Source organism: Phymastichus coffea, unplaced genomic scaffold, assembly GCF_024137745.1.
Source record: "Phymastichus coffea isolate CEN01 unplaced genomic scaffold, Cenicafe_Pcof_1.1 PCOF00125, whole genome shotgun sequence".
Classification (NCBI taxonomy): domain Eukaryota; kingdom Metazoa; phylum Arthropoda; class Insecta; order Hymenoptera; family Eulophidae; genus Phymastichus; species Phymastichus coffea.
Genome location: NW_026706936.1, coordinates 441144 through 466626, shown reverse-complemented (window position 1 = coordinate 466626; position 25483 = coordinate 441144). Strand labels below are relative to the sequence as shown.

Genomic DNA, 25483 nt, shown 5'->3' with positions numbered 1-25483 from the left:
ATTATTCAACACGGGTTTTTCATTATTCGATATACACATTCCGGAAGTTGAAGCGCTTGGGAATCCGTCTTTTGTTCCGTTCGAGCAGTTTGAAAATTTTCTGAAAATGTTTTGTAGCGTGTTGCAGAATGCAGTACGCAGCGTTCCAATCAGTTTCCTCCATTATGAAGATTTAAATTGTTTTACTTGAGTATCAGTAGTACTCTATTGACGATTGGTAAACTTAACTTTTGTATGCAGAAAATATTTTTAGAGCAACTTTTGAGAAATTTCTTTGCATCGAATTTCACCAACGAACACACCAATTTATCCACGTGGATTTTGTTTTCTACAATGAGATACGGTGCATTTTCAATAGCGAACTTTCAAAAATAGACGAACGGCATTCTTCGTTTTCGCTCTGAAAAACGTACGGATTTTTTTTGATATTGTGCTCGGCTCTATGGAAAAAATATGAGATTACGCGTAATCCCTTCAAATTATAGTAATAAAATTGCGTGTGATTTATTCGAGCGTAAGATCCATTACTGTGAAATTCAAGTGAATGAAAATATGACGACAGGGAAAGACGGAATATTTTTGCTACTACTGCAGTCGACGAAAGAGAGTATTGCCGTGCGGCTGAACGAATCTACGTGGTGCGGGAATTGACCGTAAGAATAGTTTGTACGCCTGTATTGGTAGTCTCCTATGCTGGATACAGCCGTTGGCGCGCAGAAAAACTAACAGAAAACCATGAAACTGAGCGAAAGAGCGTAAAGTGCGCAAAGCAAGTGCGAGCGACGAGAGCGACGAGGTCGAGCGGAATGAAACGCAGGATGTTCGGCGGTTCGGTCGTTGCACGTGCCGCGAAGAGGCATCGCGTTGGCAGAACGAAGCGGCGGCGAACGAAGCGTAATACGGATAATTTGGTGGACGAGAGCCGAAGGTGCGCGACAGCCTGGAATATCGTTGGGGCGTCGCGAGTCGCGCAGCGCCGAGGAGTGGCAGAGCAGCGGGGCCAGCGGGGCCAGCGGGGCCAGCGGGGCCAGCGGCCCATTACTGGCTCGGTGCCATGTTGACACAACATTTGGGCGTCGCAACTGGACCGACCCGAGCATTTCGCAGGCGGCTCGGGCGCGCTCGCGCCGAAGAAAGCGGCTGCGCAGCTGGAAGTTCTTGGAAGTGGCCCGCGCAATATGTCCCTAATCATGGGCTTCTCCTTGCGTTTCAACGGCGTGTCATTACATTGATTGCACGGCTCGAACCGCGGCGAGCCGCGCGCATTCAAACGAGATCGCTTCATTGATACGCCGGGCATGCGCCGTTATTTTTCCATTAGCTCGGAGCGCGCGCGAGACGCGTCGCTGGATCGGCGCGGCAGCGCGGCGATGGCTGCAGGACTCGCCGCGGACGTCGGTCGGTCGGTCGGTCGGTCGGTCGGTCGGCGCGTCGGTCGGCGCGAAAGCTCGCTGGGCAAGCGGCCGGCGGAGGACCACCCAGCAAACCTATACTTAGTGAGGTGTCGGCAAATTGAGCTATAGGTGCCTCGGGTGTAATGCGACGGGAGGTGCCGCGGACGGATCGTCGATAGCATCCGGTCCGTGCCGGCCATTAATATCGGGCCCTGGCCCCTGGAACGAGCAGCGGATCGGCTCGTTCACCGCCGAGTTCCCAGTTTCGAGCGCTGAGTGCCACCTGCGCGCCGACACCTATAACGACAGCACTTTCTCGCCTAGCACCTGACTGGCCGCTCGCGATATTAATCGACGCTCGTTTATCGGCGAGCTGGCGAGCTGGCGAGCTCCGCGGGCAGCGCGCCCGACGCGATCGCCCGAAAAACCCGAGGCAATTAGCTTTTAATCGATAGGCCGCGCGAGCTGCGCGCGCATTAGGCCGTGGAGCCGCGGCGGCGAGAGCGAGGCCGGGAGAGCGGCCGAGAGCGGCCGAGAGCGGCCGAGACCGGGCGAGAGCGGGCGAGAGCGGGCGAGAGCGGGCGAGACCGAGCGAGAGCGAGCGAGAGCGAGCGATGCGGCCCTGTGTGACTCGTGTAATTGGCTTCCAACTGGACTTCAAAGGAGGCCGCTCTCCTTCATCGCGCCGCCATACGGCCGGCGAGCCGCGGCCACGGCCGAGAGCGAGAAGGAGGCATCTGAAAATTATACGCGAGCGCGCGCGCGCGCCGCCGCCGCCGCCGCCGCCGCCGCGAGAGCGTAGCGCGCGAGGGCCGCCAGAGCGCGCGGCGGCCAACGAGATGGACGAGACGCCGTTGCCGCCGTGTCGACGTCGCCGGATAGTGTTCGATACGACGGGCCGCTGTCTCGTTTGCTCGATCGCCCGATTCGTCATTAATCTCGCGTTTAAGCGCGACCGCTTGGCCCCTGCCCCTGCCGCTCTTCGTGCCTCGAAGTGGCTACCAGCTACCCGACTATTCCGCTCGGCCACCGCTAAATATCCCATTCGTCCGGACTGCGTCGCTCGCGCCGATTCCCGTCGATGCTAAGCGCCCGCAATTTATGTCGGCTAATTGCGGCGCATTCCTGCGCCGATTGACTCATTCCCGGCGGCACTGGCATCGCGGCCATTCTCTGCGAATTTCGCGCCGATTACCAAGCTCGCTCGCCGGGCGAAAAAGTGCTTACGCATCGCGCGCCGCAGAAAAGGACGGAAGGCAGGCGCCGCCGCCGCCGCCACGGCCGCGCGAGCTTAACGAGGCCGGTTCGGCCGACGAGGATAGGCCAGCTCGAGCTTCCGCCGCGCTTGGCAGTCCTAACACCCGAGGACACGGCTCGTTTAGGCGCGGCTCCTTTCGCTCGATCATTAAGCGGCCGCCGGCAGGCCCGTAGGCGGCTCTTCCCCCCGCGCCGCCGAGCTGCTCATTTTTTGCCAATTGCCCAGCAGCAGCGCTCTCGTGATTTTCGCGCAGCAATTAACGGCGCCCGCGCCAACGATCGCAGCGCTGGACGCGGCTCGGCGCTGCGGCGAGAAGCTCGCGCGCGGCAAGCTCGCCGCGACCGGCTGCGACCGGCTGCGACCGGCTGCGATCGGCGTCCAGTCGGCCCGCGCGTTTCATCAATCACTCGTCGAAAGCGCCCGGCCTCGTCATCGGCGCGGCGCTCTTTCATTAATTCATTAGCTGTTTTTTACCGGCGGCTCATTCAACCTGTTTGGCCGGGCAACCAGTTGATTTCGGAAAAACGTTAGTAGGCGCGCTGCCGACCTTCGGAAAAGACGTCGCTGTGCAGGCCGTTTCAGATGCAATTAGTACGTCTGCTGCCGAAATAAAAGGTTTAATGGATTTGCTTGCCGGAGAAATTGTTGGGAGCCGGAGTTATGGTTTTATAGGTGCGTTATCTCGTCTGGTTTTTTATTTGCTCGAGTCATCGCCGAGGATAATGCTCGAAAAAAGGAAGAGCGAGAGAGAGAGAGGAGAAAAAAGCTGCGCGCAGACAGTGGCGGCTGCTGCCGCGGCAGCTCGATTTTACGACGTGTCGGCGTCGGCGGCCTTTGATTTAATTAACCGTTTTGGAGGCTTGCGCCGTAGCGCTATAGCGCATCATCGCCTACCTGCGCGTTTTCCGGCCGGCCTTTCCTTTCTTCGGCGCTCCACCGGCGGCGAGCTCGGATAATTCGGAAGCGCGCTAACTCGCGGACTTTTAGCGCCCACTCCGAGGCATCCTCGAAACGCTCGTAGAGGCACGCCGGAGCCTTTTTATTGGGCCGTCGCGCTGCTGCGAATCCGCTCGAGCTTTTATTTTGATGGATGAGCCGACTTGGCTCATCAATTACGAGACGCGCGAGAAAGAGACGCTCAAAGTGGATCGTTTATTCGCGATTCCGACGGGCCTCGCCATTTTTCTAGCGGCATTTTTCGCGTCCAGTGTCAGGCGCTTAATATGCTTGTCGCTTCAACTCCCAACTTGTTCATTTTTTGTCGAATTATCCTCGGCTCTCGTTCGCCAAACACTCATCCTTTCGAAGAATGCTTTTCAGCGTTTGTCCAATTAACTCGCTCACCTCATCCTGACAGCCACCAACCGCAGCAGCTCTCTGCTCGCACTCCCGCTTTATATAACCGAATAATTACCGGGAATCCAGTATAACCAATCCTCCAAACATTGCTCTTCGGACTCGCGAATAGGCCTCTCCAAACCATTAGCGCGCAATTTGGCCAGAGAACCTTGGCGTCTCTGCCGTCTCTGCCGTCTCTGCCGTCTCTGCCGTCTCTGCCGTCTCTGCCGTCTCTGCCGTCTCTGCCGTCTCTGCCGTCTCTGCCGTCTCTGCCGTCTCTGCCGTCTCTGCCGTCTCTGCCGTCTCTGCCGTCTCTGCCGTCTCTGCCGTCTCTGCCGTCTCTGCCGTCTCTGCCGTCTCTGCCGTCTCTGCCGTCTCTGCCGTCTCTGCCGTCTCTGCCGTCTCTGCCGTCTCTGCCGTCTCTGCCGTCTCTGCCGTCTCTGCCGTCTCTGCCGTCTCTGCCGTCTCTGCCGTCTCTGCCGTCTCTGCCGTCTCTGCCGTCTCTGCCGTCTCTGCCGTCTCTGCCGTCTCTGCCGTCTCTGCCGTCTCTGCCGTCTCTGCCGTCTCTGCCGTCTCTGCCGTCTCTGCCGTCTCTGCCGTCTCTGCCGTCTCTGCCGTCTCTGCCGTCTCTGCCGTCTCTGCCGTCTCTGCCGTCTCTGCCGTCTCTGCCGTCTCTGCCGTCTCTGCCGTCTCTGCCGTCTCTGCCGTCTCTGCCGTCTCTGCCGTCTCTGCCGTCTCTGCCGTCTCTGCCGTCTCTGCCGTCTCTGCCGTCTCTGCCATCTCTACCGTCTTTGCCGTCTTTGCCATCTTTGCCGTCTTTGCCGTCTTTGCCGGCACCGCGAGCCGAGTTCATCTGCCCGCTCGACCCGGAATCGATGCCGGCGCACTTGAAGACTCGCCTACGTTATGTCAGCTCACGCAACAGCCTTCTTTGCCTTACGTTTTCCTCAGCTGTACGTCGCTCTCTCGGTTGGCGTTAATCGATAAAACTCCAGCGCTGATACTAATCGTTTTGCCGTGGCTCGTTCAATGGCACATGTTTTATTGGCTTCTCATCCGACTCTCGACACGCTTTCGATGCGTCAGCCGGTTAGCCGGCTAAAGGTTGCTTTCCGCACCTCGCCTAGCATCAAGGTACGAGGTTCGACGACTGCAGCGCTGCTTCGAAGAGCTGCAGTTTGCCCGGAAGGTGCGAATGCGGAAACGGAGAGGCGCAGCGAAATCGAACGACGCAGGAACACTGGTGCGCGAGGCCCGAGAGAGCAGAGGCGGAGGCAGCGGCCAGGCGATTCCAGGCGACGAGCGGCCCGTCGCGCAAAAACCCGCGGAAGTCTGGCCAGTTTTTCGATAAACAAACGGGCGCAGCGAGGCACTGCGCGTGCAGGCTGCGCGCACGACGAGGTGGCCGACGAGGTGGCCGGCGCTGGCCCGCCGATTGGCCGAGGGGCGTTCAAAGCCTCGCCGCCATGACTGGCAAAGCGGCCGTCTTTTGTTTGTGAAACAATGGAGCGTGCACGCACACACGTACGCGCTCGCGAGCAGCTCCGCGGCACATGTGCAACGTCGCCGCGCGCAGCGCCGAGGCAGCAGGCCCTCACTTAGCGTGCCACTCAAAGCGGCTCTGACAGGGCGCTCGCGGCTCGCGGCTCGCGGCTCGGGGCTCGGGGCTCGGGCCCGCAGAGCGCGCACGGAGCGCGCGGATCCACTAGCCGCCAAATTAGTGGGGCCAGACTCTTTCTTCGGCAGGCCGAGCGACCGAGAGATCGAGAGATCGAGAGATCGAGATAAGGCAGTCACGGCCAGGCACTTTTCACTTTCCCTCCGCCGCGCGGTCCGCCTCCTTTTTCACACTCTCGCGCTCGGCGCTCTAATGAAATAATTAGCGGGCCCGCGACTAATAGCATCGGAGAATACGGCTGATCTCGCGCTCGGCATCGCGCCTCGGCTGCTCTGCTGCTCTGCTCGGCCGCGCCGCGCGTCGCTGCTCCTTTCGCTTTTAATGGACGCCCAGCGCGCGTCGGCGCGAGCAATCGAGCATTGTCTCGAGCGCGGCCGCTTGGCCCAACAGATTTTACATAAGTCCGCTGGAACACCAGCCGCTGCAAAATAAGTATGCAAATGCAGCCTCGAGCTACCGCGCAGGCTAATTGTTAAGCCATTCGGCGCCGCCGACTGCAACTCGTTATTTACCTTCTGTTCGCACAAAGAGCCACAGGTTCGCGCATGTGAGCGTGCAAATGCACGCTCGTGCATGCGTGTGTGTAGCGAGCGTTCGACTTAATCAGCACCTACCCGCAGCGTGCAGCGAGCGGCGTGCAACTCGAACGACCAACTCATCCTTTTTACGGCTGTCACCTGTCACTCGCTCGGCGCTCTTGCTCGCCTTCCTGCCTGGCCAGCGGCCTGCCGAACTAGGTTGCCTCGCCGAGCTCCGGTCGGCCGGAGTGCCCATGCGGATTGCGCGGAGCGAGGCCAGCTCGGCGTTCTTTCGCAAGCTCGCGTCCGTCCGCCGGGGGTCGCGGGGCTTTTCTGCCGATCGATGCCACTCTCCTCGGCTGGTCGCCGCGCCGAGCCGAGCTGGCCGCGGGCCTCCGCGCGCCCTCTGCTGGTCCGCGGCAGCTCGGCCGGTCGCTCCGCCGCGGAGCTCGACCTTACCGACGGCGCGCAAGCGCGCACGCGCCGAGCGCGACCGTCAGTGCCGGAGGGAGGCGCCCGACCGACGAGCGGCGAGCGACGGGCGGTCAGCGGCGATCGACGCTCGAGCGGCGGTCGGCGGCCGCCTCGGCGGGTAAGGCCGGGCTCGCCTCGACGAGGGAAACCGAGGCACCGAGGCACGTGGGTGCGTCGAAAAACGGTCGCGGACCAGTCTCTAGCCGCTGGCACCTCGCAGCCAGCCGGCCGTTTATTTGTCCAACGGGCTCGCCTCGACGGGCTGCGCTCGCGCTACCCGGTAATCCGAGGCCCTATTTATAGCCGCGCCGCCGCTGCCTCCGTCCTTCCGCAACTGCGCACCGCCAACTGGCCGGCTCGCGGCAATCGGCTTCGCCTCGCAAGTGGCCGTGGCAAGAAAGAGTCGGCGCCTCTGCCGGCGTCTCCCGGCGTCTCCCGGCCTCTCGGGCGGTCGTCGCCGATGAAAAGCGAAGAATTGGCGCATGAAGCGCCGCTGATTGGCCGCCAATTTGGTCTCGCGACGCGCGGATCAATCGGCCGCTAAATTGTCCTCCTTTCAGAGTCGCCGAGCGCAGCCGCGCTTCCCTTTGCGCTGCATTTTCGCACAATTGCATCATGCTCCTCCGCGGCGGCTTCCGATTCCGCGTACTCCGAGGCCAAAGCACATCTTGGTCGGAGGACGCTTGCATCGCTCGGCGGCCCGAGGGCTTCTCGCGAGAGCACTTTTTCGCGCACTCGAGAGTCTCGCAACAACGAGCGGCAGCGCCGAGCGTCCGAGGAGGCGCCTTTCTCACGGCCAAATTGCCGGCTCAAACTTGCGGATTTTCTGGCTGCACGCTCGCTCGCCTCCGACTCCGAGCGCGCCTGCCCCTCTCTAATTTTTAGTACGTGCAAGCTCTCGCACGCACTCCAGCTGGTAGGGTTGCCAAGGAAACGCGCCTACGCCGGGAACTCTCGACTCCTGATTTTCTCCAAACATCGTCGGCCTTTTTTCGCGACGCTCGTCGAGCAGTTGGCCTTTTTCGGAAGCTACTAATTGGGCATTTCGACTAGTCGTGGCAGCGAAAAGCGGAGCGCGCCAGTCCAAATGGGGAATGAGTCTATGGAGGCTCGAACGAGTAGGCGGCGGCGACTGGCGGATTTCGTTCGTTCCGCGGCAAGAAAGGAACGATTTGTCGCTCAATCAGCCGAAAGAAGCTAATTTTCATTAGTTGCTAATGGCTGCCCCCTGCCGTCCTTTTTCTTTCTGCCTTCCGCTGTCGTTTAGCGCGTCGCCTCGCTCTGCTCGCATTTAACTGTAGTCCAACCCTTCTTGCCCTTCTTGTCCTCGTGCGCTCGCGTGCGCTCGCGTGCGCTCGCTCCAGCGCGGTTCGGTCGGCTGCAAGTCGAACGAGAGCTGATTGCCGCGGCTTTCTTTTGCGCGGATATTTTTTGCGGCGATTACCGATTATCGCACAAGCCATTTGGCGACGGAAAAACGGAAGAGATAGAGAGCGGCGGGGGGGAGGAGGAAGAGGGGAGAGCGGGCGCGAACGAAGAGCACGCCAATCGGGATTTGAAAGTATAATTCGCCTGTTGGCGCGCGTGGCGGAGCGAGCAAGAAAGAGGAGACGCGAAACGCTCGGCTGTCTGTTTCTCCGACGGAGGCCGCAGAAGCGCGTAAAATATCAAGAAGCCACGGCTCGTTAGGCCGCCGCCGAAGCAAGGCGATGCACGCACGGCCAGGCGATGCGCCATCGCACTCTCTCTGTTTACAAATCGTTATAAACAACACGGTAATGGACTGCAGAAGCGGCCGTAAAGTTTTTCTCCATCCGGCCGAGCAGCCGAGCAGCCGAGCAGCCGTGGCCGACTAGCAGCGAGCGGGGCGACAAGTGGCCGAGCAGCCGTGGACGCGCCTCGCCCGCGCCTCGCCCGCGCCTCGCCCGCGCCTCGCCCGCGCGGCCTCGGCGAGCTCGGCCCGTCTGAACAAACACGTCTCGCGTGTCTCGAGGGACTCGAGGGGCCACCCACCGTGCGGCGCGGCCCGCCGTCGGCCCGCGCGCTCGGCTGCGGGCGCGGACCGTCGGCGACGAGCCCCCGACCCTCCTCCAAACAAACACCGCGGGCTGCGCGGCAATCACACAACTGCGACATTGGTGTATCGGCGTGCTTTTATTCGACTCGTTCTCGTTACAGCGGCAGCTCCGCGCTATCTTTGTACAATTATTTACAGGCTCGTATGTACAGATGGCCGCGCTGGCGAGCAAGCGCGCGTCTATCTACAGGGCGCGGCGTCGAGCGCTCAGGTGGGCTGGTCCGCGCGCGCGGCCGCGAGCCGCTCGTCGAGCTGGCCCGGCGCCGCGGCCGGCGGCTGCTGCAGCAGCGGCGGGCACAGCAGCGGGTGGTAGGGCAGGCAGTAGTACGGGAAGCCGCCCGGCTTGGCGCCGCCCGCCAGCGGCAGGCCCGGCTGCAGCTGCTGCTCCTCCGGGTGCACCAGCACGCGCACCGCCACTCGTCGCGCCGCCGCCGCCGCCGCCTGCGACGACACCAGCGCGCCCAGCTCCTGCTGCTGGCGCCGCTTCGTCTTGTACCTGCAACACGTCACCTTGCAGTCCATCCGTGCCTTCGTGGCGGCGCCCACTTGCCCCGTGCCAATTCGCCCGGAGCACGCAGCCTCGCGCACAGTCTTTCCCTTTATCGTGGACTCCACGAGACGCGGTGTCTCGCGTCGCGAGGTGCAACTCGTGCGCGCTCGGTCGGTCGATTTCAGAAAGCGAGTTAACCTAAGAAATCACATCCGAATATGTGGAGGCTGAAAATCGGACGAGAGTCCCCGAAAGCACCTGCAAGTAGCTCGCAAGCTTCTCCCGAGCTTTTCATCGGGGAGTAGCGCTGCTCGCGTTCGCTCGAAATTGGATATCGATATTGCTCTCGCTCCTCCGCCTAATGCTAGTCTGTTGTACAGATTATTCGGTTTATTAGTCTTCGACTTTCCGAATGGAAAAGAAAATATTCAACTCGATGCTTTTTTCGACTTTCCTCGGATAACGACTAACAAGATAACACTGTCGCCCGCAACTAAATTTGGGCTCAACTCGTTCACGCTTACACGATTCGTTTATATTTACCGGAGGGCTGACAAAAAGATTCACGCGGCTTGATACGGAAATCCTGTCGATGCCATATAAAATACATTAAATACATTTTTTTATTCCTGTTATTTGGCTTTTTTACGTGGCTTTCACAGAGTTTTTAAAAACACTGACTGACTTGTCTTGGTTTTGCGTCGTAGAGAACGAACGAAATGTCGATGCCCGTCATTATTCATGATTGTCGAAACGACGTTTTATGACTTTTTGAAAAAACACGTTATTGGTCTCGAGAAATCCTGGCATCACATAATTTAGGTGAGCTACGAATTAGTTTAAGAACAAAGATACGTAAATGAGTGGACTAGAGAGTGAAGAAAGTACGACGAAGACGTGTCAGTGTAAGAAATAATTAAACGATGAAAGAGGCTACAACGAAGAAGGCCAGGAAATCGTAGTGAAAAATTGCGAGACGATATACGTGATTCGTTAATAACAGCTTGGCGCAACGTCGAAAGCTATGCCTTGCAAATTCGATCTTTGAAAAAATTGCAAAGTATTTCGACAGGAAAAAAACGACGAGGACGATTTTTGGAGAGTCAGCGCGATAACTTTGATGCGCCGTTGATGACGATATTTGGCAGTCGCACGCAATCGCAGCAAGGTACGTCTGCAAACGAACAGAACAAAAGGCAAAGGACGAACTTTGGCGCAGGGCGCGCGATGAAAATCTGCTTGGGTGCCGGACCGAGTAAGATCCAGGGATCGGCTGGCCGGAGATCCTTCCTCCGACGCGTGCTCGAGGATTCGCATTGGCCCGGGCGGCAAGTAGTCGTGGCAGGCACGAGGCACGAACGCGGATGAGCTTACCGTCTATTTTGAAACCAAATCTTGACTTGCGTCTCGGTGAGCTTGAGGCCTCTTGCCAAATCGGCGCGCTCGGGGCCGGAGAGGTATTTCTGCGCGGCGAACCGCCTCTCCAGCTCGTAGACCTGGGCGTGCGAGAAGGCCGCGCGGCTGCGCTTCTTCCGGCTGGCCGAGCCGAGGGCCCCCCCGCTGGCCGCTTGCCCGGCGTGGCACTGCGCCTCGTACAGGTCCTCGTCCATCTCGTCTGCAAGCATCCGAGAGCTGCAATCTGAGCTCGGGCGCGGGCCGCAGCCGGCGCGCGCGTGGCCGACTGCGCCTGGCCCCGTGCCTGTGCCTGCGGGCGGAGCTCCAAGTCCGTCCGACCGAGCAGGCGGCGTACGGGCGCGTCCACTCAATTCCGCCAACGCTCGCCTGCCCGCCACAATAGTTTAGTCCGTCACTCTTGGCTGCTCCTTTTCTCCGCGACGCGACGCGACGCGGTGCGCGCAGTGCCTGGCTCCCCCTGTTACTCGCTCGACACGGATTCTCTCAGCCGCGGCCTATAATAAACTGCAGCCTCGTTAAGCTCTTTCGCGAGCGAGCGCGCGCGCGATTTTGTGCGAATCACGGGCGCCGAGTGCAGCCGGCTGAAAGGATAGCGGCCATTCGGCCAATGGAACTGGAGCCGTTGAATCGGTGCCAACTGGTGCTATGCATTAGTTAATTGGGCGGCTGCTCGCGCGCGGGCGTCGATCGATGGGCGCGTCGGCCGTCGGGCCGCCGAGCCGCCGAGCCGATCGGCTCGCGCGAGAGCTGTGTCAAGAGAGCGCGAGTGCGAATGTGTGACTTGTCATCCGATGCGCGCGGGGGCGAGAGCCTCTCCGGGTGCTGCGTGGCGCTCCGGGGCGTGATTGATTCCCCGCCGCGTGGGGACGTCCGGTCGGCAAGCTGATCTGCAGCGTGATGGCGCGCTCCACTGCAAGTGCTCGCGCGTAATCCGAGACGATCGATCGGCCTCGAGTGACACGACGAGCTCCGGGCGCCGCTCGCGGATTATTAATAAATCAGCTAGCTAAACATCGCGCGCGCGCTTGTTTAGACTGCACGCGCAGTGGCCGGACGAGGCTGCGCGCCGCGCGCGTTCGCGGGCGACCGGATCGCGGCCCGACGCGACGCACCAGCGGCTGACGTAGTCCGCGCCGCGCTGGCAAGTGCACAAAGTGCCAGTGAGAGAGATAAGCGCTCGCGCGGAGCGTCAAGTGGGCACTTATGCCATACTAAAATAACATTCAGTAGGCGCAGGCCGCTGCTGGTCGTCGCCGCCGCCGCCGCCGCCGCCGCTTAGCGATAATCGAGCGCGCGCAGAGGTCCAGCCGGGAAAAAGCAAAGTGCGTCTCACCGAGGTATTTGGCTTTGCTCATGTCGAGCGCCTCGTCCTGGTGCGGCCTGCGCCGCGGCTCGGTGCCGGCCGGCGCGAACTCGTCGGGCTCGAGGCTGGCCCGCAGCAGCAGCTCGGGCTGGCGCGCGCCCAGGCAACAGCCGCCGGCCTGGGCGAGGTTCCGGCGCAGCAGGTCGGCCGCCAGCAGCTGCTGGTAGGAGGCCTCGAGCAGCTCGCTCTTGACCAGCATGCGCGCCACCTTGAGCTCGTGCTGCTCCTGCCTCTGCTGCTGTGGCTGTGGCGGCGGCGGCGGCGGCGGCTGCTGCTGCTGCTGCTGCTGCTGCTGCTGCTGCTGCTGCGAGTGCTGCGGCTGCCGGCCGTGGCGGCGGCTCAGGATGTCGGCGATGCTGAAGGGCGTCGGCTGGCTGCCGGCGGCCTTCGGCGACAGCGAGGCCTCCTGCATGGCGGGTCGCGGCGCGAACTGCGGCTCGGGTGCTCGACCGTTCAGCGGAGCGCAACGCCGGCTGCTGTCGAGTCGAGCATCGCCGCGGCTCGAGTGTCGCGCGCCGGATAAGCGGCGCCGAGCGGCTCGGAGCGGCTCGCGCGGGGAGGAGCGAGCGCGCGCGCCGGGGACGGCCCGACTCGCGACGCGGCCGACCAATCCACGCCGCTCTCCAGCCGAGTGCCCAGCCAATGCTGCAGCCGGCGGCCGCGCGCCAGAGCTTGCGCCGAGTGCGAACTTGCCGCGAGAGGGCTTTTAAGCTCCGACCCGCTCTCCGCGCTCTCTCGCGAGAGTGCCTTTTCCACTTTTTCCAGGCTCCCGCTCTTTCTTCTCCGCCTCGCCTCGCCTCGCCTCGCCTCGCCTCGCTCCACTCGACACTCGGCCAACTTACGCTGCACTTGCGCGCCTCTTATATTTACTCGGCGTCGTCCCTGCTTCCTTCGGGCCGGCCGATTAATCACACTTGGATCATCCGACGCTCCCGCCTTTCGTGCTTCCGCGGTGGCCACGCTGCGAATGCCTACGCTCGGCAAGACCGCGATCGGTCAGCCTGTGCCTCGAGCGCTGGCAAGTGGGTATCGACTTACGTGTTCGAGGTCCGCGCTGGTGGCGGTCAGGCCGAGACGGGAGAGTGCGTCTCAAGTATGAATGGGCTTTAATGATTTTCGCAAGTCGGCCTCGGCTCGGCCGAGAGACGCGTCGCAGCGCCACAGCGACAGAGCTCGCCAGCGACGAGGCACGGAGGCGCGAGCGCGCGACAGCGAGTCGGGTGTGCTTTACATGACAATCGGCGCTAAAGACCGTGGGCCATTGTGCTGGCACGTGCTGCGCTTCCGAGTTCACTCCGCGACTCTGTCGGTTTAATTAGGTGTGAACCACAGGAGCGTTAAATACGCCTCACTTGAGCCGATGATGGGCCGGCGCGTGCGTCCCTGCGGCATTTTCGCAGGCGATTCCGCACTCGTGACTGGGCGCGCCTTTATCCGCTCGCGCCGGTGCTCGCAGTCGAGTAGCCCGCGGGGCCCTTTGTTCTTTGGCCTGCGCCTGGGCGACGGGTCGACGGATCGACGGGGCGAGTGCGCGCGTTCGCGACCGCAAAGTGTTGCGCCGATGATAAGTCTGATCGGAGCCGCGGGGAGGGCGACTCGGATCGGAGTTGGGAGTCAAGTCGCGAGCGAAAGGAGGCAGGCAGGCAGGCAGGAAGGAAGGAAGCGAAGGCAGCGAAGAAAAAGAGGCGGGTTGGGGGGGGGGGGAGAAGGACCTTTCTCGTCGCGAATCAATCTAATCAATAATAAATTACAGGGGAGAAGCAGCTGCCAACATCTCGCGCGCGCTCGCTCGCCCCCAAAGCCTTACGAGCCTGCCGCTCGATTGGTCGCAATTCTTAAAGACCTTAATTGGCGCGGAAAATTATACCTTATTTGGAGCTTCCCCGCGGCGCGCGCGCTGACCCGGCGGCACAGCCGACTTTTGCAACTTTGTTCGAAACGCCGAAACGCCGAGACAGCTCGGCCGTGCGGCTGCACTCCGCAGCCCCGATGGGTTAATAGAATGCAGCGCCAACGAGACATTCGAAAATAATCTCCAGACTCGAGGCTCGCTCGGTCGTTCGTGCGAGCCGAGCGGCTCCGTCCTATCCGCGGAAGAACATAAAAACAAGAAGACCGGATGACTGCTCACTGTTTGTTAGTCTTGGCTTTTAAAGTCCACACGTCTGTCAGTCCAAAGATGTAATATTAGTGCTCGGTATATGCACTACTGTTCATTCACTCGCCATCCATTCCACCTCGCTCTCCGCTCGCACTCCTCTCGCACTCCTCTCGCTCTTCTTCTCGCTTCTCCTTGCTCGTTCATCCTCGCTATCAATTAAGCCTCACCCGTGCCGGATCTCGAGTCGGGATCTCGTTCGAGCCTTCGTACTTTGCCAGCTCGACTTGTAGATTCGTTAAATGCCCACATTTCGACACTCGACTACTTACTTTTTTAATTATTCGGTTCGTTTAAATAAATCATTTTCTTCCGCTGACGAGACGCGGACCGTAACTTGCTTTTTATCCTCATCCGACGAAAATAAACGAAAGTTACTTTCGGAACTTGACCAAACCAAACGAGAGGATTTCGAATCTCGACTTCTGACCGATCGCTTATTTCCTTTCACGGCTTCATTCGGGTAATTGTGCGAATGAAAGCTTTCTTCGACTGTATCAAACAAAGATTAATCTTTTCAAAATTCAATTTATTGCCCAGCAGTTATCGATGCTAAATCATACCGAGGTAGTTACAGATATTCAAAACAGATATTCACAAGTGTGCACAGTTGAACGACCTTTCAAATGCAAATCGCTATCGCAGCGAATCATTATCCATTATACGGCAAGCAGCCATCTAAACCAACCGTTGGATGTTATCTCTGAATGATACATATCCGACAAGATATTATTGGCGTCCGCTCTGTGAGCTTCAAACGTTAATACGCAAAGCACGCTGCGTTATCGACTGTAGGTTGCGCGCATTCGCGCCGCCATTAGGAATGTGCCCTCTGACATATTCCGCAGTCACGTGGAATACACTTGAAATTTGTATGCCTGATGAGCTTCGGCCCAATAATATTATGTTAACGGGAATAACAATAGCAAATCAAAGCCGAATGTTTACGTTGCGTGGCATTGATTTCATTCCGAGGTCCGAATGAAGACAAGCCAGCCACTGTGATAAATGACGTTGGAAAAACGACGAGTAAATACAGCACTCGAAGCTTTTTACGCGCGTACGCAGAGACGTAAAGGCAGGCCATATGTGCAAGATAAAAGGACGCGTTGATTTTGTACGAAGGTATAGCCCCCGATCGAACGTACCCCTTTGCTAGTCAAACACGATCCAATTTCACTCTCGTACACGTGATTGATTACGCATTTTAAATCGCTGGCTTCCTTTAAATTCATCGTTCCGCTTCTATTGCTCGCGCCCTCCTCGTTGTGTTATTTCTTATTGTTTTTTCGCTAAAAGTATACCAAAAGGCATCAAATATCCATTTTTGTCTTTGTTTCAACTTGTCCTCTCGGAATGCTCGCAATATGCTTTAATTAATGTTTGAACATTTCCAATATACGTTTTAGAATTAGTCATTCTCAACACGATACACAATCTATTAAAAGGTTTAACGGTGTGCACAGATTCACTACTTTTTAGATATGAAAAAATGATTTTATTAAAACTTATCTTCCAGTACAGTTAATCCTGACAAATAACGTGAACTCCATAAACATGATTGTCACGTGAGTGATTTGACGCTCAGGGTAACATGCAAGGCACTTTGAACTTTGCCCATAAAATTAAGTGTCAACAGTACTCTTCCGGGCGCTCCCTTCAAATATCACGTGAAATACAAATCAAAACATTTTAATAGAAAATATAAACGTGTCCTGATCAAATAGGATTGATTTTACAAGTAAATATCATTTTTTGACGCGATACCGATTTGACGTTCTTTTTTAATTACATTATCGAGCTCATTTGAACGGGTAATATTCTATATAAGCAAATTATACCTCTATCAGCGTAGCTGTGACATAATTTAATAATTAAATTCCTTTCAAACTAATCCATAAATTCAATTGTTTCAATTCATTAAAGAAAATAGAAATGAATAACTACGAAAGACCATCGAAGCACTTTTAACATAGATTACTTTTTTCTATGCCATTGAAATGTAATATTAATTAAGACAAATGAGAAAATATCTTTCCAATAAAGTCGCGTAAAGGATCGCGTAGAATTTGTGTCGTTGCAAAACGAACTTTTATGTTCACGAAAATAATTCCACGCGTTTGTTTATTCGATTGATTTTGAACAATGATCCGCCAAGTTATTTTCGTTCAATCTCAGAATTGAAAGTAGCGCATAAAGTACATCGTAGAAAACAAAGGAATCAGGACGAAGAAAATGTTATACGCCAAAAAAAAAACGCTTATGCGAAAAGAACGTAAAAAATATAGCTTGACTCGGATACTTGAAGATATAATGAGACAACTTGGAAAATCAATAAAATGTGGTGTCTAGGATAGAAAAATATTTTAAATTTGTCGTTGATTAGGCGCAAAGTAGACAAATTAAATGGAAATACAGAACGTATTAGGTGTATTTATTGGACACCTTGACAGTTTTATTAAGTCTCTTCCACCGTCGTTTGACGATACCCGCGGTAGCAGCGTATATGTTCCGGCTAATCGGAGAGACGATGCGAGCAAGGAGCACACACGTACCCGCGCACCCGCACACACACACACACACACACACACACACACACGCGCGCGCGTAAGTATGTAGAGGCGCGTGCGAACGTTTTATACGTAGACACTTGACTGCCAGATGACCCGTCGTTGCAAGATAACCTAAAAGCCTCCGGTCGGCTCGCTCCGACTTGTCGGAGCTTTGCCTATTTATAACGTCCGGTTGCCATTCCAGCGGAGGAAATATTTATAACTTTGCAATGGCGCTGGGCCGTCTGGTCTCACGGGCGATCCACTGGCGATTCGCTGGCTCGTCGTCCCATCGTGAAAAGGGCGCGACCAGGGCGCAATCCGTCCAACGACGAGGCGTGACCGCTCGGAGGCTGGTCTCCCCGGCTGGTCGCCGGTCGCGCGGGCGCAGAGCGCTTCGGCAGAGGAATCGGAGAACGAAGAAGGAAGAGAGCGAGTTTGGTAGAAACAAGAGGCTTTAATGGCTACAGCGTTTGGCGAGCGATCGCCACATCGAGTAAGAACAGCGGAGAATCTTTGGTTGCTCGCAGGAGCGCTTAAACACTAGTTACTGGCTAGAGAGTCTTTACAAGGGCGCCTCGGACGCGCGAGGAGCGGGCGGCGCAGCGCGTTCACCAGAACCTCTGGTAGCTCTGGTCCATCGCGGCCTGCTCCACGAAGCCGTAGTAGGGCTGCATGGCGGGGTAGGGGGGGTTGGCCGGCGCCGGGAAGCCGAAGCCCAGGTCCGCGGGCGCGGGGGCGTCGCCGGGCGGCGGGCCCCTGGCCGGGGCGTAGGCGGGGCCGGCGTGCTCGGGCGGCGCGCAGGCCGCGGGCCAGCAGCCGAACGCCAGGCCCGGCGGCTTGGCGGGCTCGGGCGGCGCGGGCGGCGCGGGCGGCGCGGGCGGCCCTGGCCGCCTGCCCGGCAGAGCCCGCGGCCCGGCGGCGCCCTTCTGCAGCTTCTCCGCGTCCTCGATGCGCGCGCGCTTGCTCTTGTAGCGCCGGTTCTGGAACCAGATCTTCACCTGCGTGCTCGACAGCTTGAGCGCCTGGGCCAGCAGCTCGCGCTCGGGCGCGCTCAGGTAGCGCTGCTGCTTGAAGCGCTGCTCCAGCTCGTACACCTGCGTCTGCGGCGCGAGCGCGCGGGCGGGTTAGTCGAGGGCTGGCGCGGGTCGGGCCGCTCGCTGCTGCGGGCACTCACCTGCGAGAAGAGCACGCGCGGCTTCCGCTTGGTCCGCTTGCAGGACTGGCTCTTGCGCAGCTCGGTCCTGCTGGAGGTGACGAGGTCGCCTGAAACGCCAAGCAAGCCGGAGTCGGTGAGGAGGAGCCCCCTGCCGGGCGGGCCGGGCGGGCCGCGAGCGCGGCGCTTACCGTCCTCGGGCAGCGGGGGGTCCTGGTAGGGCGCGGGCGGCACCACCTGGCCGAGCTGCTGCACGTGGCTCATCTCGGCGCCGTAGGCCTGGAAGGCCTGGCCCGGCGCGAGCTGCTGGTCCTTCGGCTTGCTGTCCAGGTCCCAGCAGCCGGGGTCCGGCAGCGCGGCGTAGCCGTAGTAGTCGGGCTGCAGCTGGCCGGCCAGGCCGTGCTGGGCCTGCAGCTCGGTCTGGTAGCAGTCCATGGCGTCGACCGCCTGCTCCGCACTGAGGATGTCTCGCACCCCGAACGGCGTGGCGGAACTCGCGCTCGACAGCATCCTACAGCAGGGGCATGCCGGGGCGGCGCGCGCGCGCGGACTGCCTGGAGGAGACTGCGCTGGCGACGGGCACTCGAGCGCGCGCCTCGGAGGGTGGGCGCGCAATGCGCGTCTCGGCGCGCGGCCGACCGTCGAGCCGTCGCGCCGCGCTGCCGTTGGTGGGTGGAGATTCTCCGCCAATGGCCGGCCCCCGACGGTCCTCGCCGGCCGCGGCTCGCGTTGGCACCGGCGTCAACCCGGCGCCGCGTCCTCGGCCGTCGGCCTGCCCTCCCCGCTCGATCGTTGCGGGCTGCGCGGCCGCTCGGCCGGCCGCGGGTCCGCGGGTCCGCGAGCGGCGCTCGGCCGACCGCGAGCTCGCGGACTCGCCGGCGCGCGAAGCTCCGTCGAGCCCTTTTCTATGCCAGCTTCGTCGAGACAGCCATGGCTAGAAACGACTGCTGGGCGGAGATCGAGGCACGCGGGCCGCCTATCGCGGACTGCCAAGCCAATCGCGCGCGCCAAGCGCACGTGCGGCCTATATAGCGCTCGCTCGGCTGCGCGGCCCGCGCGGCACATCGTTTTCACGGGATATTCGGCGCCGCTCTCGTTCCACGGCGCTCGTCCGCCGGGCACTCCCGGGACGGACGTTGTTTCGCCAGATTCGCCAGAAACTACCGAGTTGTCTTGGCCAGGCAGCAGCGGCACCACGAGCGGAAAGGGCCAATGTGGCCGATGATGTACAGCTACAAGCGCATTCGAAACGCGGTGAACCGGCATCGATTTTCCCATGGGGAATGCCGCGACGAGAGAATGGTTCTGTTGTTTTGCCCCGAAGCGGTCTATAACATAGTCCAGACGTGGGCATTGGAAGCGTAGACCCGACGCGACGCGGGGAGGCAGTCAGAGCGAGAGCGAGAGAGAGAGGGTAATTCCTCGTGGCAGCACCCACGCACTTGTGGCTCGCGTCCCTCGACAGGCCTGCGGCCAACAGCGATAGGCAGCGAGCGCGCGAGCATGCGAGTGTGGGAAAGGCGCCGCTGCAGTCCGAACGGGCGGTGCAGTGCGCCGCTCGCTGCGGCTCGGCGGCCGAGGGCTCTGCGTACGGCTTGCGCTAAGACGCCGCGTTTTCGCAACATTTTCGCGGCAAACTGGGCGCGCGCCGAGCAAAGCGGAGCATCGCGTCGCGGAGCGGAGAAAGAGAGAAAGCGATCGAGAGTGGCTGGTGTCCAGTTGCAGGACGGCGGCGCCGCGCGGCGCACAAAGAGCCCCATTGTCGGCGGCGCGCGTCGCTGCCTCCCACGACGAGCCGAGCCGCGCACCCGCGCGCTCGGGGGCCGCCTGCCGTCGGAGCCACAGCCACGCGGAAGTGGCTCGCGCACCGTCCCCGCGTTGCCGGCTCGGCCTGGCGCCTGGGTTTACGACCGGCGCGCGCCACTCGGGGCTCCGTCCGCTACGCGGCCACTTTACACCTACGACTCCGAACGACCGATCGAGCGCTGCGCCCCGCTTGGACGGAAGCGCTTGCTCCGGCTGCAAGCGATCCGCGCCGACGGGCCGGATCGCGCGGGCTGCTCTTCCGGCCAGTGGCGAAGTGCTTCGCCGGCCAGACGATCGCGCGGCTCTGGCTGTCTAGACGACCGGATCGAGTCGAGTCGAGCGCTGCCTCGTACGTTATTCCTTATTCGTTATTCGGCCGAATAACATTTTCCAGAACGCCCGGGACCTCGAAAATCGGCCGCCTGACGAAGCGAAAACGCGCTTCGCTCCCCATTACCACGCTCGCTGTGTCACTTGAAACCTTGTTTATTGGAGATTTTCGGAAAAGTCTGGCTCCGATCCTTACTTCAGCTGCATGCGGACCAGTTCTTCGTTAAAGTGGACGAGCGTTCGTCGTTATCGCTCTGCCGCTCTGCCGCTCTGCCGCTTTGCCGCTTTGCGCCTGATACCTAACTGTTTGCCTTCTAACAGTTAACCTTTTCACCTTTTCATCGGACACCTGTCGGTACCTCGATAGCCACATTGCTGCGGCTTTCGACAGAGATGGCCGACTGCTTGCGTTAGGTTGTGTCGATCGCCGTGAGAACCTTGCGCAAGCCCGCAAACTGATTCATTTTCACGAAACTTTCCGCGTAGCACTTGATTTGCATGCACGGTAGCTTCTCTCCGTTGTTAATAAACGATAGTAAGAATTCGAGTACACTCAGCTTATTGCATAGGTTTGCCAAATTCATTTTGTACCAGATTTGAAGTCTTGGTATGGAGATAGGGGCTTCGCTAATGTGGTTGGCTGCGTTGTTTTTACTGCGTCTTTCGCCTCCGTTCGGTGCATTTTACGAGCGAGTTTCCGCGTAAAAAGTTGTTTTTTTATGGCGATTGTTCAGCTAATCTCATCCAAAGGCAAAGAAAAATGATTAAAATTGCCAGCACTGTTGGCGAGTACGTAGCTATCGATTTGGATATTTTGTGCCGATGACGGTCGCGCCAACGAGTCTCGGATTGTGTTCTTATGGCAGCAAACAAACGACACTAGCTTCATTCGCGCGAAGGCTTTACAGTTGCTTCAAAAGTAGCCTCTACGTCGTATTCAATTGAAGAGCGAGAATGCGCGAAAACAAGAGCTGTTCGTGTGAAGTTTGCGCGAAATTCCGTGTGGTTAGCTCCCGGCTCGAGATATTAATTCGATGGTGCGCGCGCGCGCGCGAGCAGAAGTGATTAAATGAAAGGGAGCATCGGCGGAAGTTCCAGAAGCGATTTAAGAATACCAAACGGTAGCCCGCTAGCGATCAAAGCTTATCAAACGACTCTTTTTTTTATTTGCTGCCTAAATCTTGAATATGCTGAGAAAGACAGGACGTGGCCTGAGCTCTGGATAGCGTCACCCGTTCCTCTCTCTTCCTTTCTTTTTTAGTGCACTAAAAACACGTCATTTCAGATTTCTCTTAATGATGATTTGATACAACATTTTTTTCTCATGTTTTACGTCTCTTTATTGAAACATATTAACGAGTATTTCTTTCAAACATTCATAATAAATATCAATATTGCATTATTCATCATAATTGAATCATTACGATCGATGGATGATAAACGTGATGAAAAATCCAATGAATCCAATGAAGAACAATTAAATTGTATCGTCATTATATGTGTATTCCCCTCCATATTCTTAATGAAATTGAAAATATTAGGATCAAACGGTGGAAAAGTGAGTGAACAAAAGAAACTATCGGTCACTGAAGAGTAGCGAACAGGTAAACCAACACACAATTTTGTAATACTGCATTGTAATAGTCGATTGTAATATTTGATTAATGTTCCATTTTGGTTTTTTCGATGTAATAGAGCCTGATAAGGTCAGCGAAACGTTGTTAGCTACATCGAGCGACTGGAAGTTTATTTTGTTCACTCGCTTCTCCCTCGTTTGATCGTAATACATTCAATTCCGTTGCCATCAAAGGATGTCATAGATTGGGTGTTGTCAAAACCTTACTTGTCCCACGATTGTTAATTCGCGTTCCGTTGTAGGAATATAGATAAATTCTAGGAGAAACGAGTGTTAAGTTAGACGAAGTTTCATTAATTGACGTTGTAGGTGGGCACCGATACCGAAAGGCAGAACGGCACTGTAGGCAAAAAAGGGGCAGCTGGCAGATTTAATGAGACAACGGTTGCAAGCGATGCGCAGCAGTGCGCTAAAAAAATGAAAAAACGAAGGCAAGCCGACAGGCTGACTGGCTGCCGGAGAAGGCCGTCGGCCGATGCTGGTAAGTCGGTCGAGTTTGTTTTATTGGTAAAATGCGAAGTGCTCGAGGTAAGATAGAGCAGAAAAGCCAGCGAGAGCTAGATACAGATAGATCGCTGTGGATGAGTGAGCGAGCGCCGGTAAGTTACCGGAAGCAGTCAGCTGCCGGAGCGGCGAGCGAAAAGGACGACGCGATGGTAAAGAAGGCTGCTGTTGTAGCCCGCGACAGTGGCGGATCTCTCGTTGGCCCCGTCGCCCCCGTCGTTGGCTGCGCTCGGCCAGCTCGGCACCCGCTGGCCGTTGCAAGTTGCGAGTCGGCTCGTAGCGCGCGGGGCGGTGCCGCGAGGTGGCAGTACGGAGCCTTCTCCGCTGCGGCTCCGCGACGATTCGCACGGGCTGAATCTAGTGGTAGTTGCGATTGTGATTGAGCGGGCGCCGATAAGAGTTCGCGCTCGTGTATCGGAAGACTGATCTGCTCGGGCAGCTGTCGCGATTGTCCCACGGCGTTGGCTCGGCCGAGCAGAACTCGACAGCGGACAGCCAGCAGAAACATTGTAATCAGCAGCAGCAGCGGCAGCGACAGCGGCAGCGGCAGCGATAATCGATCGCTAATGAATTCCTGCGCCGTCGATGGCCTATCCGAGCCGACGAAACTAGTTCTGGGCGAGGAAGGCGAGGGTTCCTCGAACGGCTGACCTGCTCTCTCAGAAAAGTCTTTGAAGCGCGGCGCGGCCGACAGTCGTAAATCAAGAAAAAATTAGTCGGCGAGAGGTGGTCGGCAGGATGGCAGCGTGGCAGCGTGGCAGCGTGGCAGCGTGGCAGGCCTAGATTGAGAAAAAACGAGCCGGGAAAGGCCAATTACCAGGCGGAAAAATGATGTTTGAGTGAGCGCTCAAGCTGCTGGTCCCTTTGGACGCACATACTGTTTCTGACAACGGCGAGCCTATTAAAGCGGAGATCGTAATTGATCGGAGGACGGCACGAGGCGCGCCAAGAAGAGCACGAGCGAGCGAGGGAGGGCCGCGGGAGCAGAGTGCGCGGTCCGACCCGGCCGCGAGCTGGACGCGCCGTTCCGGCGACGAGAGCGCTGCGAGGCCCTCGTCACGCGCAGATAACCTATCGCTCGGTCTCTCCGGCGCGCGGCAAAGTGTCCGCTCCATTATTTTCGAGCTTACAAATTGCTTATCTGCTGGCTTGTCGGCGCTTATCTGGCTGCTCCGCTCGACGGGCTGCGCTGGCCGCCTCGCTGCGACGCCGAGCCAGATTTTCCAGGAAGCGGCGGCTCGGCTTAATCGAGGTAATTGGAAATGCGCGAGTCGTCGGGCGCGGCAAGGATGGAGCTGCGCGCGGACAGAGAGAGAGACAGAAGAAAAGGGATGAGGCCCGGCCTCCCGCTGCGTAATATATAGGAGAGCGGCAGAGGCTCGCGGTTGGAACTGAGGGCTAAGCTCCCATAATTGATACGAATGTCTTTGGAGGTTGAACATCGGCTGAACTGAAAACAAACGGTGCCGCCGCCGCCGCCGCCGCCGCCGCCGCCGCCGCCGCCGCTGGACGCTGGAGGAAAAAAAACCAGAGCGGAGAAGCGGAGGGCAAAGAGAAATAGCAGAGCGCCGAGTCGCCGAGCCGCCGAGCGCCGAGTCGCCGAGTAATTAGCCATAGTCGATCGCGCCTCCGAATCGGCTAATTAGCGTGTCGCGGATGAGCTTAACGAGGCGGCCGCGCAGTCGCAGAAAGGCTGCTTGCTGCCTTTGTTCGACGCACGTAAACTTGCAAAGCCCGCTGCTCGCTGTTCGCATGTGTACCTCATAAATAGCGCGCTTTGTCGGCGAGCACGCAAAGCGAGGCCATGTTGCGCATTACCGACACCTGCGCGCTTTCTCTCCTCGAGAGAGAGAGCGAGAGAGAGAGAGAGAGCGAGAGACGTTGCTTGCCCGATCCGACGCGCTTTATTAGCTCGCGTTTGGCTATTAGTCGTCATCGAATTATCCACGGGCGCGTTACTCCTCGTAAATCACCCAGTCGACCAGCTTCGGCTGTGCTCGTCCAGATTTTCGGATTTTCTGGCGCAGCTCACTCCGCTCGGAGCAGCCGAATTTTCCGGCCGAGCGGAGCCGAGTGTGTACCGAGCGAGTGCTTTATTGGGACGGCGAGTAGCTGCAGCCTGGCTCGGGGCTGGGCCGATGCGTATCGAGGGCTCCGCGGATCCGCGTTTGCGCCTTTGACGAGGATGACTGCCTGTAATCCGGCGCCGGCAGCGAGAGCGGGTTGGACAAACGAATGACAATGCGACCCGAGCGAGGAATGAGAGATGGCTATCGCGCGCGTACAGTCGGAGCAGGTAGCTCTAACGACCTCGGCCTAATCACTGATACTCGACTGACGCTAATTGGCATTAAGCTCTCCCTCTCGTCATTTCCAGCGCGACTTTTTCAGCGCGCGCCTCGCCTCGCCTCGCCTCGCCTCGGCTCGTCGCCGCCGCTTATGCGACAGGCTTAATTAGAGCTGCAAGCGCGCTTCCGAATTGTGCGCAGGCCGCCTCGTAAATAGGGCCGGACAAAGCCAAGCGAGCCGAGCCGGAGCGAGGCAAAGCAAAGGGAGCAAGACATCTCAATCGCGTCCCACGTATGCCGTAGGTGAGTGTGTGTGTGTGTGTGTGTGCGCGCGCGCGCTATCGGCCAGCAACATCTCTCCGCTGATGCTCCTCCCGAGGCAGCGTGCATGCGCAATTTTCAGCGAGCAGAGCCGAGGTGCTTAATTATTGCTGGCAGCGCCCGTCCGAGTTCGACGGCTGAGAGCCAATTGGCTGCTGGCGCTGGTGCGCCGGTGCGCCGGTCCGCTGGTCCGCTGGTCCGCTGGTCCTTTGCTCGGCGACACGCGGAACGTGCAGCGCGCTCGGCCGGCTTTGTGGCGCGGCGGCCGTATTTCATGCGCGAGTCGTGCAGCCCCGCGCCGCTCGTGCTCCTCGACGTACATAAAGCTGCTCACTTGCAGTCCGCGCGCCGCGCTGCGCGGCCATGCCACTCCGATAATTGATTTATCACCGCGGCCGACGCCGGCCCTCGGCTTCTTCCATTTCGGAGCGCAGCCGAGCAGCCGCCCGCGAGGGACGATTGTCCGCGTGCGCGAGCGGCGCCGAGGCCATCGATCGAGCGTCCGTCCGTTTTGCATGTAAAGCCGCGGCCGGGAGGGAAAAGGAAAAGGGGGGAAAGGCCGCGGAGTCGCGAGTCGCGGGCCGCGAGCCGCGAGCCGCGAGCCGCGAACGAAGCGCCGCGTAATTGAGACGTTGGAGAAAGCACGACTGAATCCGGGCTCGGCGGCGCACAGGATATGTAATAGCCAATCAGGGGACAGGGCAAAAAAGCAGCGGCGCACATACT

At 58.6% G+C, this 25483-nt stretch overlaps 3 protein-coding genes across 3 annotated transcripts; all 3 read right to left on the bottom strand.

Moving 5' to 3' along the window:
• Positions 1 to 2426: 2426 nt before the first annotated feature.
• Positions 2427 to 4843, bottom strand: LOC131671427 (collagen alpha-1(IV) chain-like). Its single transcript, XM_058947817.1, has 2 exons — positions 4067 to 4843; positions 2427 to 2567 (listed from the first exon to the last, which is right to left on the bottom strand). Exons 1-2 carry the CDS (start codon positions 4841 to 4843, stop codon positions 2427 to 2429), a joined length of 918 nt encoding a protein of 305 aa, XP_058803800.1.
• Positions 4844 to 8813: 3970 nt separating this feature from the next.
• Positions 8814 to 12494, bottom strand: LOC131671410 (homeobox protein Nkx-3.2-like). Its single transcript, XM_058947796.1, has 3 exons — positions 11977 to 12494; positions 10602 to 10842; positions 8814 to 9233 (listed from the first exon to the last, which is right to left on the bottom strand). The coding sequence occupies exons 1-3, from the start codon at positions 12416 to 12418 to the stop codon at positions 8945 to 8947; spliced, it is 972 nt and encodes a 323-aa protein (XP_058803779.1). The 5' UTR covers positions 12419 to 12494; the 3' UTR covers positions 8814 to 8944.
• Positions 12495 to 17226: 4732 nt separating this feature from the next.
• On the bottom strand, positions 17227 to 18465 carry LOC131671420 (homeobox protein Nkx-2.5-like). Its single transcript, XM_058947810.1, has 3 exons — positions 18064 to 18465; positions 17894 to 17982; positions 17227 to 17819 (listed from the first exon to the last, which is right to left on the bottom strand). The coding sequence occupies exons 1-3, from the start codon at positions 18380 to 18382 to the stop codon at positions 17328 to 17330; spliced, it is 900 nt and encodes a 299-aa protein (XP_058803793.1). The 5' UTR covers positions 18383 to 18465; the 3' UTR covers positions 17227 to 17327.
• Between the last annotated feature and the right edge of the window lie 7018 nt (positions 18466 to 25483).

Coding starts and splice junctions, on each gene's coding strand:
- LOC131671420 (XM_058947810.1), bottom strand. CDS start 18,382: ATGCTGTCGAGCGCGAGTTCCGCCACGCCGTTCGGGGTGCGAGACATC. Junction 17,983..18,063: donor CCCCCCGCTGCCCGAGGACG/GTAAGCGCCGCG, acceptor TTGGCGTTTCAG/GCGACCTCGTCACCTCCAGC. Junction 17,820..17,893: donor CGCGCGTGCTCTTCTCGCAG/GTGAGTGCCCGC, acceptor CTCGCGCCGCAG/ACGCAGGTGTACGAGCTGGA.
- LOC131671427 (XM_058947817.1), bottom strand. CDS start 4,843: ATGAACTCGGCTCGCGGTGCCGGCAAAGACGGCAAAGACGGCAAAGAT. Junction 2,568..4,066: donor TTGGTTATACTGGATTCCCG/GTAATTATTCGG, acceptor CGAAATTCGCAG/AGAATGGCCGCGATGCCAGT.
- LOC131671410 (XM_058947796.1), bottom strand. CDS start 12,418: ATGCAGGAGGCCTCGCTGTCGCCGAAGGCCGCCGGCAGCCAGCCGACG. Junction 10,843..11,976: donor GAGCAAAGCCAAATACCTCG/GTGAGACGCACT, acceptor GGATGCTTGCAG/ACGAGATGGACGAGGACCTG. Junction 9,234..10,601: donor ATTTGGTTTCAAAATAGACG/GTAAGCTCATCC, acceptor GACGTGTTGCAG/GTACAAGACGAAGCGGCGCC.